The sequence below is a fragment of the Oncorhynchus kisutch genome, linkage group LG20 (genome assembly GCF_002021735.2).
Source record: "Oncorhynchus kisutch isolate 150728-3 linkage group LG20, Okis_V2, whole genome shotgun sequence".
In the NCBI taxonomy this organism is placed as follows: domain Eukaryota; kingdom Metazoa; phylum Chordata; class Actinopteri; order Salmoniformes; family Salmonidae; genus Oncorhynchus; species Oncorhynchus kisutch.
The window spans coordinates 51,463,730-51,480,662 of record NC_034193.2 but is presented as its reverse complement, the minus strand read 5'-3'; the positions used below and the strand labels follow the sequence as shown (position 1 = coordinate 51,480,662).

Sequence of the window (16,933 nt, the reverse complement as noted above, 5' to 3'; positions counted from 1 at the left end):
AGTCGACCCTACAGAAAATACGAGAAGCCAGGTCTCATCCGGGATTTTGATTGGTGCCCTCTTTACAACACGTTTGCAAGGTCAGCCAATCGTATATCTCAAACACAATTCTATGCCAAGTGTTGCTGGGTATACAACATAAAAACAACTGAATTTAAAACCCACATCAACTAGCAGCTTCAACGGCAGACACGGTCAGTGATTTTCCTTTGGATACGCAAAAGGTAGACAGCTAACGTATGACATTATGGAGCAGCTCTTTTAAGTCGACGATAAATGATTTTACCTACTGCAATATAGCTGGCTTTGTTGTTGTCGTGCATTTTCCCGTCGCTTGGGACTTGGGCTGCCAAGTGACAACAATCGAGGTAGCCTTCAACTTTGTGATAACTGCAAAGCTAATGACAATATACAAATTATCCCTGAAATATACATTATATATAGAGTGCATCAACTTTAAGCTGTACTTAACTCTTGTTGTTTCAATGCTTACCATTTTTACCGTGTAATATCTCGTCATTGATTTCTGCACAACGATGCGGTCATTGTTTTGCCTGCGTAGTGGTGCGTCGTCGCAGCAGGAGCTTGCGATTAACTGACAGAAGTGATTTGCTTTGCTGCTTTCCAAAAACATTTTGTAGACCGATTTGTATTTAGTCTGGAGATTATCAATGCATGAATTAGGTCAGGGGTGGGGTGGGGGGCTTGTCTGGACATGTTGACGTGCCAATGAAATTAATGCACATCCAAAATTAATTGAAACGTTATTTTATCATTTTAGGTGTCTGCATAATTTTTTTTTTATTCGCACGCATTTCCGCTGCTCCAAATCCACTTTTTAAAACAATGGCAACTGACTGCGAGGCATGGCTGAACGCTAACCCCCTTGGTAAGTTATCTTTACCAGTCTAGTCTGTCTGGACTTTTGATGCGGAAGTAGCTCAGTGATTACTGGTGACTCTAACTTGCAGTGACTGCAGCGGTTTCTGTAACCACTGATCATGATTTGTATTCTGCTGGCCTTACATTTTATATAGCCAAGAATAACATAGTGTGTGTATTTAATTTAATGCATTATCACTTTAAAGCTATGTTTATAAGACAATTAGTGCATTGTGAACATCAAATGACCTTATATTTCATGAGAGGTTATGGATAACATCTGCAAATAGAGTTTGTTCTGGTAAATCAGTCAAACTGCCTTCTTACCTTGTCTTCCACCACCTCTTTCACTCCCTGCCAACAGACGCAGACGATCTGAGTGACTCTTTCCTATCGGGCGAAGAGGAGAACGGCATTATCACCAAAAACATCAAGAACGAAATAAATGGCAACTGGATTTCAGCACCTAACAGTATCCACGAGGCCCGTCTCAAAGCCAAAGCGAAGAGGCGGCTGAGGAAGACTTCTTCTAGAGACTCTGGGAGAGGGGACTCGTTTAGTGAGAACGGGGACCCCTCCCGGGGTACTAATGGCACCGCACCCCCCACCAGCCCCAAGAGCAAACTGCTGGACAGGAAGTCTCGGGCAGGGAAGGGAAGAGGACTTCCAAAGAAAGGTATGGGGAGTTATGGCGATGTTAAAAACATATATCATGTTAAATGGAAGGTAAGAGAAGAGGACTGTCAGAGAAAGGAATGGGGGAGTGACTATTTATGTGGTTATGTAATGAAGTGTTGTTAACAGGCCTACTTGTGATAACGTGATGTCACGGCTAGGGAAGGTAAGGCCATTGAAGCCTACCAAAGACCAGTAATGGGACGTTAACATTTATAGAGCAACAAGTTAGTCTGTTAGTGTTTTGAGCAAAAATATGCTTCAAGGAATAGCCCATCATTGCCTACATAGTTACAATGTTGTGTGTCCTAGTCTTGCGTGACCAGAGATCACACCATATTCTTGTTGGCTGGAATCAAGGCTACTCATGATCTAGTCCCCAAGAGATCTCTCTCTGTCCCTGCCTCTCCAACTGCCAGCCGAGTAGTAAACCGATTAGCGTGTAAAAAAAAAAAATGGCCAGGTGAGGCTGATCCACTCACTTATATTAACACAACTCTTATCTCCTTTTGGCATCTACTAGACTTTTGACCTAGACCTATGACCTTGAAGGTGACTGACTTTGTTGATGATTTGTGGGTGATGCATGATCCTTCCTAGAGTCAAAAATAAAGGAAAAAAATATTGAAATCAGATTACTAATAGAGGCTCCATAATTCAGCCCATTATAATATCTAACCATTATAATATCTAACCATTATAATATCTAACCATTATAATATCTAACCATTATAATATCTAACCATTATAATATCTAACCAATGGCTCTTTGTCTAACCGGGTTGGATAACTGAAACAAACACCTGTCCAAAGACATGCAAACTAGGCAATAACAATAAAGTAACCTAGATGACAAGAGCATGGCGGTTTGTTGTAGATGACATCACTTCCCCTTCCCATGGTGGCCAACAGCTCCAACTAGCCTGGCTTGTTTACCAATGACATGATTGACTCCTTTTAAATCTTATAGTTGCATGCATATTAATCTTCAAGGTGATAAGCTATTTACTACTTTGTAATCACCTTATACATAACTGCTGAATTGTCATGCATGTACTACTGGAGAGGAAGCTGCTTCTCAGCAGAGTCAAAGTGTGTGTCCCAAATGGTACCCTATTCTATATATCGTGCACTACTTTTAGCCAGATCCCTATGGGCCCCGGTCAAAAGTATTGCACTACATAGGGAATAGGGTGTCATTTGGGCTGTAGTCAGAGCAGCTTGCCATACCCCCAGCTGTCTGTCCTCTGATCCCATATTGACAGTGACTTTCAGAGTAAGAGTGCTGATAAAGGATCAGTTTAGCCTTTTTAGATCTTAATGGATATGATTATGTGGAAAGGTGGGAATCTGATCCCAGATCAGTACTCATGCTCTGAGACACCTTTTGAACTGGTTGGTTCAGTTCTTATCTGATAAAATGAAACCGCAGTATCTTTCTTGGCCTTTGATGTCAGTCCCCATTGCCAAAATAACATCTTGCAGAAGCACAGTACAGTTAGTTCAGAAGTACAGTTAGTTATTTTCTGATAGGAAAGAGCCGTATTGTCTTGGCACAGACGTATTTGAGTTATGTAACCAAAGAACGGTGCCATGATGACAATGTAAATGCCTGAGCTTCTGTCCCAAATGGCAACCTATTCACTATAGTAAAGGGAGTAGGGTGCCGTTTGGAACAGTCTAGGTCCCGCTGTGGTTTAGGGGCTCCTGTAAAAGTTAGTGGTGTAAGGTTTTGGAAGCGTAACAGAAACTATTCTATGGGTGGAATCTCTCAGGGCAACAAGGGTAATACGTACATCATGTTCCGGAATCAGCCACGGCACAGACAACATTCTAAAGGGGCAGAGCTATATACAGGCGAAATGTAACACACACACACACACTGGGTGGGACTTATAGGAGGGTGGGGGGTTTAAAACATGTAGGCCTAGACAAGCTGAGCTGCTTTGGAAATGGCTCTCTTCTTAAATAGACTGGCAATCTGTTTCTACAGAGCCACCAACCGATGTGGCTTTGTGTAACACTTACTTACTAATGAGGAATGACCCCTTTTTTAAAATATGTGGTCTGTCACCAGTTGAGCCTTTAAAGTGCTATCCTTTCTGACAACACACACTATATAGGAAGTGTCATATCGCGTAAGGGGGTATTGTTGTGCTCCCCTTATCTGTACCCCTGTATAGTTAGGCCAGTTCCTGTTTGTAATGTTTCATATTGGCTTCCGCAATCAGTAGTCTCTGTCTGCCTGTGGTATTTTGTGACGTATGTTCTCTGTCTTTCTGGAGAAGGTGGTTTTCAGTGTTTCACTTCAGTTGTATTGGAGACATCCTGTCTCAAGCACAGAACGCTGCTGTGTGTGTGTGCCGTGCTGTATATTGTACTGTTGATCTTCTTTCCTTTGTCAGCACAGTGTTTGTGTGCCGTTCAAATGTAGGCTGCATTGTAATGTCAACCAGCTGCAAGTGACCACATATCGGCTACTGGATAGTAGTATGGTTTTTGGAAGCTCTGGGGTGACTCAGATCCAGGATCAGCTTGCATCAGCTTAAATCCTAACCTTAATCCTAAGAGGGTGAAATGCGAAACTGACCCTAAAACCAATGTCTAGGGATGACTTTACCTTAATCTGAGCAATGCATCAATAGTAGCAACCTTTTTATAACTCACATTGCTGAAGAAAGGAGCATTCTGTGGCTATTTTTATACTGAACAAATATATAAACAACGATTTTTATGGAGTTACAGTTCAATTGAAATAAATCATTAGGCCCTAATCTATGGATTTTACATGACTGGGCAGGGGTGCAGCCATGGGTGGGCCTGGGAGGGCATAGGCCCACTGGCTTGGCCTGGCTTCTCAGTGAATCAGAATGCATTTTCCCCACAAAAAATACTTTATTACAGACAAATACTACTCAGTTTCATCAGCTGTCCGGGTGGCTGGTCTCAGATGATCCTTTAGGTGAAGAATCTGGATGTGGAGCTCCTGGGTTGGCGAAGGGTTACACGTTGTGAGGCCTGTTGGACGTACTGACAAATTCTCTAAAATGACATTGGGAGGCGGTTTATGGTAGAGAAATGAACATTTAATTCTTTGGCAAGAGTTCTGGTGGACATTTTTGCAGTGAGCTTTCCAATTGCACGCTCCCTCAACCTGAGACGTCTGTAACATTCTGTGTGACACAACTGCACATTTTAGAGTGGATTTTTATTGTCCCCAGTACAAGGTGCATCTGTGTAATGGTCATGCTGCTTAATCAGCTTCTTGTTACGCCACAACTGTCAGGTGGCTGGATTATATTGGCAAAGGAGAAATGCTCACCTCATAGGGATAGAAGCAAATTTGTGCACACAATTTGGGAGAATACGCTTTTTGTGCGTATGGTAAACATGGGACCAACACTTTGCATGTAGCTTTTTATATTTCTGTTCAGTATATGTGGCGATTTCTATACTTCCTGTTAAGTTTTGTCTTTGCAGTTGAAAATACAACATTTTGGGCAATGTAAAAGACACTTCAGTGGTTTAGATGGTACAATGATTCTCTACACTATACTTGTTTTGCCGCAAACTATTTTAGCAACCAGGAAATGGCGGCGCGATTTCTGCATATTGCATCTTTTAAATCGCACTGCCAGATATTTTTTTAACGTTTTGCTACATACAGATTTAAACTATTTTGCACCATGAAACTGTTTCTGTTTTGAAAACATCACAGGCATTGTCTTTGTTCTTTGTCAGGTGGGGCGGGGGGCAAAGGGGTGTGGGGCCCACCTGGAGAAGTGTACGATCTGGAGGAGGTCGACGTCAAAGACCCCAACTATGACGAAGCTCAGGTATTGGACCATTTTTAAATTGGACCATTGACCGTCTGCGTTAGGGTCCTAACCATATTGTACCTGAGTTTTACCTGCTCATGAGAACTCGGGGCCTTAAGTAAACTATACACGTTTTTTGGTATCCAGTCTTGATCGGCTTCATTGTCTACAGGAGAACTGTGTGTATGAGACGGTGGTTCCTCCGCTGGAGGAGGGGGCCTTTGAGAAGACGCTCACTCCCATCGTGCAGGAGTACTTTGAACACGGCGACACCAATGAAGTAGCGGTAGGTTAATTTCAACTGAGTTTTCTGTAGGGCTAACTAGTGGTTTTAATGTCCTAAACACTGGTGGACCTGCTTCTGCCTTTTTATCTGACAGTAGACAAGAGTTAATTCTGAAGGATGTAGCTATGTTCTCTGATTTGACCCTATGAGCCCACTCCCTCTTCTTGGCCAATACTCTCTCTCTCTCTCTCTCTCTCTCTCTCCATGACCGACTCTTTATTCCATCTGACCAAAACCCATCCCCTCTCTCCCCTCCGTAGGAGCTCCTGGGTGAACTCAACCTAGGCTCCATGTCTAGCGGGGTTCCCATGCTGGCTGTGAGCCTGGCCCTGGAGGCAAAGGCCAGCCACAGAGAGCTAACGTCCAGGCTGTTGACGGACCTGTGTGGCCGCGTGCTGAGCCGTAGCGACGTGGAGAGCTCATTTGACAAGTTACTAAGGGAGCTGCCTGACCTGGTGTTGGACACACCTGGAGCCCCTCAGGTAGTGTGTGTGATATCGCGCCGTCTAAGAATAGAAGTGTTTGTTTGTATCTGTGAAAATGTCTAATTGACCGTGGAGGCCAATGTGTTGGACCGTGTGCCCTTGTGAATGTTTGAGTGACTTAGCAGGCACACTGCAGTGTGTATATGTGATGTCTTTTATGCAGGTGATGTGCTTCTGTGTTCTGTTCTGCATGCAAACTGGACCAGTCTCTCAGAACAGAACACATATATGTTCTGTTTGGAAATTCTATATGCGGGTCATAAAATAAGAGCCTTACAGTTAAAATAGCCATCTGACTGTTCCGATCTACTGTAAAGTCAGACGCACTGTTCAAACATGGTATTTATTAGGGATCCCCATTAGCTGTTGCCAAGGCAGCAGCTACTCTTCCTGGGGTCCAAACACATTAAGGCACTTACATCACATATAATACAATACATCATACAACATTATTATACCACTACACATCTACAATACAACATGTATAATACCACAATATTACACCACTACAATACAACATGTATAATACCACCATACAACAATATTATACCACTACACATCTACAATACAACATGTATAATACCACCATACAATAATATTACACCACTACACATCTACAATACAACATGTATAATACCACAATACAACAATATTACACCACTACAATACAACATGTATAATACCACAATATTACACCACTACAATACAACATGTATAATACCATCATACAACAATATTACACCACTACAATACAACATGTATAATACCATCATACAACAATATTACACCACTACAATACAACATGTATAATACCACAATATTACACCACTACAATACAACATGTATAATACCACCATACAATAATATTACACCACTACAATACAACATGTATAATACCACAATATTACACCACTACAATACAACATGTATAATACCACCATACAATAATATTACACCACTACAATACAACATGTATAATACCACTATACAACAATATTACACCACTACAATACAACATGTATAATACCATCATACAACAATATTACACCACTACAATACAACATGTATAATACCATCATACAACAATATTACACCACTACAATACAACATGTATAATACCATCATACAACAATATTACACCACTACAATACAACATGTATAATACCACCATACAACAATATTACACCACTACAATACAACATGTATAATACCACCATACAACAATATTACACCACTACAATACAACATGTATAATACCACCATACAACAATATTACACCACTACACATCTACAATACAACATGTATAATACCACCATACAACAATATTACACCACTACAATACAACATGTATAATACCATCATACAATAATATTACACCACTACAATACAACATGTATAATACCATCATACAACAATATTACACCACTACAATACAACATGTATAATACCACCATACAACAATATTACACCACTACAATACAACATGTATAATACCACCATACAACAATATTACACCACTACAATACAACATGTATAATACCACCATACAATAATATTACACCACTACAATACAACATGTATAATACCACTATACAACAATATTACACCACTACACATCTACAATACAACATGTATAATACCACCACACAACAATATTACACCACTACACGTATAATACAACAACATTACACCACTACACATCTACAATACAACATGTATAATACCACCATACAATAATATTACACCACTACAATACAACATGTATAATACCACTATACAACAATATTACACCACTACACATCTACAATACAACATGTATAATACCACCACACAACAATATTACACCACTACACGTATAATACAACAACATTACACCACTACACATCTACAATACAACATGTATAATACCACCATACAATAATATTACACCACTACAATACAACATGTATAATACCACCATACAACAATATTACACCACTACAATACAACATGTATAATACCACCATACAATAATATTACACCACTACACATCTACAATACAACATGTATAATACCACCATACAATAATATTACACCACTACAATACAACATGTATAATACCACAATATTACACCACTACAATACAACATGTATAATACCACAATATTACACCACTACAATACAACATGTATAATACCACCATACCACAATATTACACCACTACAATACAACTACAATACAACATGTATAATACCACAATATTACACCACTACAATACAACATGTATAATACCATCATACAACAATATTACACCACTACAATACAACATGTATAACACCACCATACAACAATATTACACCACTACAATACAACATGTATAATACCACCATACAACAATATTACACCACTACACATCTACAATACAACATGTATAATACCACCATACAACAATATTACACCACTACAATACAACATGTATAATACCACCATACAACAATATTACACCACTACAATACAACATGTATAATACCACCATACAATAATATTACACCACTACAATACAACATGTATAATACCACCATACAACAATATTACACCACTACACATCTACAATACAACATGTATAATACCACAATATTACACCACTACACATCTACAATACAACATGTATAATACCACCATACAACAATATTACACCACTACACATCTACAATACAACATGTATAATACCACCATACAACAATATTATACCACTACAATACAACATGTATAATACCACAATATTACACCACTACAATACAACATGTATAATACCACCATACAACAATATTACACCACTACAATACAACATGTATAATACCACCATACAACAATATTACACCACTACACATCTACAATACAACATGTATAATACCACAATATTACACCACTACAATACAACATGTATAATACCACCATACAACAATATTACACCACTACAATACAACATGTATAATACCATCATACAACAGTATTACACCACTACACATCTACAATACAACATGTATAATACCACCATACAACAATATTACACCACTACACATCTACAATACAACATGTATAATACCACAATATTACACCACTACAATACAACATGTATAATACCACCATACAACAATATTACACCACTACAATACAACATGTATAATACCATCATACAACAATATTACACCACTACACATCTACAATACAACATGTATAATACCACCATGCAATAATATTACACCACTACAATACAACATGTATAATACCACAATATTACACCACTACACATCTACAATACATGTATAATACCACCATACAACAATATTACACCACTACAATACAACATGTATAATACCACCATACAACAATATTACACCACTACACATCTACAATACAACATGTATAATACCACCATTCAATAATATTACACCACTACAATACAACATGTATAATACCACAATATTACACCACTACACATCTACAATACAACATGTATAATACCACCATACAACAATATTACACCACTACAATACAACATGTATAATACCACCATACAACAATATTACACCACTACAATACAACATGTATAATACCACCATACAATAATATTACACCACTACAATACAACATGTATAATACCACCATACAACAATATTACACCACTACAATACAACATGTATAATACCATCATACAATAATATTACACCACTACAATACAACATGTATAATACCACCATACAATAATATTACACCACTACAATACAACATGTATAATACCACCATACAACAATATTACACCACTACAATACAACATGTATAATACCACAATATTACACCACTACAATACAACATGTATAATACCACAATATTACACCACTACAATACAACATGTATAATACCACCATACAACAATATTACACCACTACAATACAACATGAATAATACCACCATGCAATAATATTACACCACTACAATACAACATGTATAATACCACCATACAACAATATTACACCACTACACATCTACAATACAACATGTATAATACCACAATATTACACCACTACACATCTACAATACAACATGTATAATACCACCATACAACAATATTACACCACTACACATCTACAATACAACATGTATAATACCACCATACAACAATATTATACCACTACAATACAACATGTATAATACCACAATATTACACCACTACAATACAACATGTATAATACCACCATACAACAATATTACACCACTACAATACAACATGTATAATACCACCATACAACAATATTACACCACTACACATCTACAATACAACATGTATAATACCACCATACAACAATATTACACCACTACAATACAACATGTATAATACCATCATACAACAATATTACACCACTACACATCTACAATACAACTAGTATAATACCACCATACAACAATATTACATGTCCACCTGGCCATGCTGCTGTTCCAGTTTCAACTGACCTGAGTCCTAGGACCAGGCCCCAGGACTACCTGACATGATGACTCCTTGCTGTCCCCAGTCTACCTGGCCATGCTGCTGCTCCAGTTTCAACTTCCACCTGACTGTGCTGCTGCTCTAGTTTCAACTGTTCTGCCTTATTATTCGACCATGCTGGTCATTTATGAACATTGAACATCTTGGCCATGTTCTGTTATAATCTCCACCCGGCACAGCCAGAAGAGGACTGGCCACCCCACATAGCCTGGTTCCTCTCTAGGTTTCTTCCTAGGTATTGGCCTTTCTAGGGAGTTTTTCCTAGCCACCGTGCTTCTACACCTGCATTGCTTGCTGTTTGGGGTTTTAGGCTGGGTTTCTGTACAGCACTTTGAGATATCAGCTGATGTACGAAGGGCTATATAAATAAATTTGATTTGATATTACACCACTACAATACATGTATAATACCACCATACAATAATATTACACCACTACAATACAACATGTATAATACCACAATATTACACCACTACAATACAACATGTATAATACCACCATACAATAATATTACACCACTACAATACAACATGTATAATACCACAATATTACACCACTACAATACAACATGTATAATACCACCATACAACAATATTACACCACTACAATACAACATGTGTAATACCACCATACAACAATATTACACCACTACAATACAACATGTGTAATACCACCATACAACAATATTACACCACTACATTACAACATGTATAATACCACAATATTACACCACTACAATACAACATGTATAATACCACAATATTACACCACTACAATACAACATGTATAATACCACAATATTACACCACTACAATACAACATGTATAATACCACCATACAACAATATTACACCACTACATACAACATGTATAATACCACAATATTACACCACTACAATACAACATGTATAATACCACCATACAACAATATTACACCACTACAATACAACATGTATAATACCACCATACAACAATATTACACCACTACAATACAACATGTATAATACCACCATACAACAATATTACACCACTACAATACAACATGTATAATACCACCATACAACAATATTACACCACTACAATACAACATGTATAATACCACAATATTACACCACTACACATCTACAATACAACATGTATAATACCACAATATTACACCACTACAATACAACATGTATAATACCACAATATTACACCACTACAATACAACATGTATAATACCACCATACAACAATATTACACCACTACACATCTACAATACAACATGTATAATACCACCATACAATAATATTACACCACTACAATACAACATGTATAATACCACCATACAACAATATTACACACTACAATACAACATGTATAATACCACAATATTACACCACTACAATACAACATGTATAATACCACAATATTACACCACTACAATACAACATGTATAATACCACAATATTACACCCTACAATACAACATGTATAATACCCACCATACAACAATATTACACCACTACACATCTACAATACAACATGTATAATACCACAATATACACCACTACAATACAACATGTATAATACCACCATACAACAATATTACACCACTACAATACAACATGTATAATACCACCATACAACAATATTACACCACTACACATCTACAATACAAACATGTATAATACCACCATACAACAATATTACACCACTACAATACAACATGTATAATACCACCATACAACAATATTACACCACTACACCACTACAATACAACATGTATAATACCACCATACAATAATATTACACCACTACAATACAACATGTATAATACCACCATACAATAATATTACACCACTACAATACAACATGTATAATACAACAATATTACACTACTACACATCTACAATACAACATGTGTAATACAACAATACAACATGTATAATACCACCATACAACAATATGCGTTGGTCTGTACCTTTCTCTTCACAGTCCCCGCTGTTCCAAAAGGTGTATTTTTACCAGTTTTTTAATATTTTTTGGTCTGATTCTACTGCTTAGATCAGTTACCTGATGTGGAATAGAGATCAAATCAAATGTATTTATATAGCCCTTCGTACATCAGCTGATATCTCAAAGTGCTGTACAGAAACCCCAGCCTAAAACCCCAAACAGCAAGCAATGCAGGTGTAGAAGCACGGTTGGCTAGGGGAAAAACTCCCTAGAAAGGCCAAAACCTAGGAAGAAACCTAGAGAGGAACCAGACTATAATGGGTGGCCAGTCCTCTTCTGGCTGTGCCGGGTGGAGATTATAACAGAACATGGCCAAGATGTTCATAAATCACCAGCATGGTCAAATAATAATAATCACAGTAGTTGTCTAGGGTGCAGCAAGTCAGCACCTCAGGAGTAAATGTCAGTTGGCTTTTCATAGCCAATCCTTCAGAGTATCTCTACCACTCCTGCTGTCTCTAGAGAGTTGAAAGCAGCAGGTCTGGGACAGGTAGCACGTCCGGTGAACAGGTCAGGATTCCATAGCCGCATACAGAACAGTTGAAACTGGAGCAGCAGCACGGCCAGGTGGACTGGGGACAGCAAGGAGTCATTATGCCAGGTAGTCCTGAGGCATGGTCCTTGGGCTCAGGTCCTCCGAGAGAAAGAGAGCATTAGAGAGAGCATACTTAAATTCACACAGAACACCAGATAAGACAGGAGAAGTACTCCAGATATAACAAACTGACCCTAGCCCCCCGACACATAAACTACTGCAGCATAAATACTGGAGGCTGAGACAGGAGGGGTCGAGACACTGGCCCCGTCCGATGATACCCCCGAACAGGTCCAAACAGGCAGGATATAACCCCACCCACTTTGCCAAAGCACAGCCCACACACCACTAGAGGGATATTTTCAACCACCAACTTACCATCCTGAGACGAGGCCGAGTATAGCCCACAAAGATCTCCGCCACGGCACAACCCAAGGGGGGTTGATCACGTCAGTGACTCAAGTGACGCACCCCTCCTGGGGACGGCATGAAAGAGCACCAGTAAGCCAATAAAAGTAACAAAAAATAGCGAGGCTATATACAGGGGGTACCGGTTAGTCGAGGTATTATGTACATGTAGGTAGTTATTAAAGTGACTGCATAGACAATAACAGAGTAGCAGCAGTGTAAAATGTCTTGTGGGGTATGCATTAGAGGTCGACCGGTTATTGGAGGACCAAAAAAAATCCGATACCAGTTAATCAGCCAACTATTTTTTTTCATTTAATAATATTTACAACAATCCTGAATGAACAATGAACCCTTTTATTTGAACTTAATACGTAAATAAAATCTATTTAGTCTCAAATAAATAATAAAACGTTTTAAATAATGCAAAAGTGTTGGAGAAGAAAGTAAAAGTGCAATATGTGCCATGTAAAAAAGCGACCGTTTAAGTTCCTTGCTCAGAACATGAGAACATATGAAAGCTGGAGGTTCAATATTCCCAGTTAAGAACTTTTAGGTGTAGTTATTATCGGAATTATGACGCGTTGACTATTTCCCTCTATACCATTTGTATTTCATAGACCTTTGACTATTGTATGTTCTAATAGGCACTTTAGTATTGCCAGCCTAATCTCAGGAGTGGATAGGCTTGAAGTGATAAACAGCGCTGTGCATCAAGCATTGCTAAGAGCTGCTGGCAAACGCAGTAAAGTGCTGTTTGAATGAATGCTTATGAGCCTGCTGCTACCTACCACTGCCTCAGTCAGACTGCTCTATCGAATTATAGACTTAATTATAATAAACACGCAGAACTACGAGCCATTGGTCATTAATGTGGTCAAATCCAGAAACTATCATTTTGAAAAATAAATGTTTATTCTTTCAATGAAATATGGAACCGTTCCGTATTTTATCGTAAGGGTGGCAACCCTAAGTCTAAATATTGCTGTTAAATTGCACAAACTTCAATGTTATGTCATAATTAGGTAAAATTCTGGCAAATCAGTTCGCATCGAGCCAGGCGGCCCAAACTGTTGCATATACCCTGACTCTGCTTGCACTGAACGCAAGAGAAGTGACACAATTTTCCCTAGTTAATATTGCCTGTTAACATGAATTTCTTAACTAAATATGCAGGTTTAAAAAATATACTACTGTGTATTGCTTTTAAGAAAGGCATTGATAGTTAGGTACAATTATGCTTTTTCCACGAATGCACTTTTGTTAAATCATCACCCGTTTGGCGAAGTTGAAGTAGGCTGTGATTCGATGATGCATTTACAGGAACCGCATTGATTATATACAACGCAGGACAAGCTAGTTAACTACACATGGTTGATGATATTACTAAGTTAACTAGTGATTCTGTGAAGATTGATTTGTTTTTTTATAAGATACGTTTAATGCTAGCTAGCAACAACTTGGCTCCTTGCAGCCACAAGGTCCTTTTGACACTGCACTCGAGTAACAGGTGGTCAGCCTTCCATGCAGTTTCCTTGTGAATTGCAATGTAATCGGCGTCTAAAAGGCGGATTACCGATTGTTATAACTTGAAAATCGGCCCTGATTACTCGGTCGACCTCTAGTATGCATGGCTGGTCCGAGCTGTGTGCTAGTAGTTTTTAAACGGACACCTTGGTACATTCAGCTTGTCAACACTTCTTACAAAAACAAGTAGTGATGAAGTCAAACTTTCTTCCACTTTGAGCCATGAGATTGACATGCATGTTATTAATATTAGCTCTCTGTGTACATTTAAGGGCCAACCGTGCTGCCCTGTTCTGAGCCAGCCGTGCTGCCCTGTCTGAGCCAGCCGTGCTGCCCTGTTCTGAGCCAGCCGTGCTGCCCTGTTCTGAGCCAGCCGTGCTGCCCTGTTCTGAGCAATTGTCATTTTCCTGTCCCTCTTTGTGGCACCTGACCACAAGACTGAACAGTAGTCAAGGTGTGACAAAACTAGGGCCTGTAGGACCTGCCTTGTTGATAGTGTTCTTAAGAATGCAGAGCAGCGCTTTATTGACAGACTTCTCCCCATTTTAGCTGCTGTTGTATCAATGTGTTTTTAGTTTATTCATTACAAGATTTGGTGAATGATTTGTCCCAGATACAATGTTTTTTTGTTGTTGGTGTCACTACTGTGTGGGATGTATGTTGTTGTACTGTACCCTGTGTGCATAACAGAGCTGGGTTCAAACAGTATTCAAATGTGCCAGGTGGATAAGGTTTCCACTTTGGTGTGTTCCGTTTCCACTGCGCAAGGCAAGCTCAATCAAGCCCAGTTGAAGAATTGTCTCAACCAGCTTCACCTGGAATGCTTTTCCAACAGTCTTGAAGGAGTTCCTCATATGCGGAGTGCTTTTTTTGCTGCTTTAATTCACTCTGCAGTCCACCTCATCCCAAACCATATCAATTGGTTTGAGGGTTTGGTGATTGTGGAGGCCAGGTCATCTGATGCAGCACTCCATCACTCTCCATCTGGTCAAATAGCCTTTACACAGCCTGGAGGTGTTTGGTTTATTGTCCTGTTGGAAAAACAAATGATAGTCCCACTAAGCGCAAACCAGGTGGCGTATTGCTGCAGAATGCTGTGGTAGCCGTACTGGTTAAGTGTGCCTTGAATTCTAAATAAATCAGACCGTCACCAGCAAAGCACCATCACACCTCCATGCTTCACGGTGGGAATCACACATGCGGCGATCATCCGTTCACCTACTCTGCGTCTCACAAAGACACGGTGGTTGGAACCAAAAATCTCACATTTGGACTCATCAGACCAAAGGACATGTTTCCACCGGTCTAATGTCCATTGCTCGTGTTTCTTGCCCAAGCAAGTCTCTTCTTATTGGTGTCCTTTAGTGGTTTCCTTTCAGCAAGTTCGACCATGAAGGCCTGATTCACACAACTGTCCTCTGAACAGTTGTCTGTTACTTCATTTATTTGGGCTGAAATTTCTGAGGCTGGTAACTCTAATCAACTTATCCTCTGCATCAGAGGTAACTCTGGGTCGTGCTTTCCTGTGGCGGTCCTCATGAGAGCCAGTTTCATCATAGCGCTTGGTTATTTATTTTAGGCAAGCCCAGTTCAGAACAAATTGTTATTGACAATGACTACACTTGAAGAAATGTTAAAAGTTCTTGACCTTTTCCTTGTTGGCTGACCTTCATGTCTTAAAGTAACGATGACTGTTTTCTCTTTGCTTATCTGAGCTGTTCTTGCCATAATATGGCCTTGGTCTTTTACCAAATAGGGCTATCGTCTGTATACCACCCCTATCGTGTCACAACAC

The 16,933-nt window shown here is 38.9% G+C and overlaps 2 protein-coding genes across 4 annotated transcripts in view; one reads left to right on the top strand and one right to left on the bottom strand.

Moving 5' to 3' along the window:
• LOC109865841 (kelch-like ECH-associated protein 1B) overlaps positions 1–16,933 on the bottom strand; it is a 520,109-nt gene that overhangs the window by 173,991 nt on the left and 329,185 nt on the right. The gene's annotated exons all lie outside the window — the stretch shown is intronic.
• On the top strand, positions 66–6,534 carry LOC116355453 (programmed cell death protein 4-like). Of its 3 annotated transcripts, none has more exons than XM_031799335.1 (6): positions 66–194; positions 782–889; positions 1,247–1,558; positions 5,299–5,393; positions 5,548–5,661; positions 5,922–6,532. In XM_031799335.1, the coding sequence occupies exons 2-6, from the start codon at positions 847–849 to the stop codon at positions 6,207–6,209; spliced, it is 852 nt and encodes a 283-aa protein (XP_031655195.1). In that variant the 5' UTR covers positions 66–194; positions 782–846; the 3' UTR covers positions 6,210–6,532. The 3 variants fall into 3 exon arrangements, with proteins under 3 accessions (XP_031655195.1, XP_031655196.1, XP_031655197.1); XM_031799336.1 differs by having other exon boundaries at positions 99–224; positions 5,922–6,533; XM_031799337.1 differs by lacking the exon at positions 66–194 and adding an exon at positions 249–368 and having other exon boundaries at positions 5,922–6,534.

Excerpts from the sequence above, each read along its gene's own strand:
- LOC116355453 (XM_031799337.1), top strand. The coding sequence starts at position 847 with ATGGCAACTGACTGCGAGGCATGGCTGAACGCTAACCCCCTTG. Across the intron at positions 1,559-5,298 it reads AAGAGGACTTCCAAAGAAAG|GTGGGGCGGGGGGCAAAGGG; the intron begins GTATGGGGAGTT and ends GTTCTTTGTCAG. Across the intron at positions 5,394-5,547 it reads CCAACTATGACGAAGCTCAG|GAGAACTGTGTGTATGAGAC; the intron begins GTATTGGACCAT and ends CATTGTCTACAG.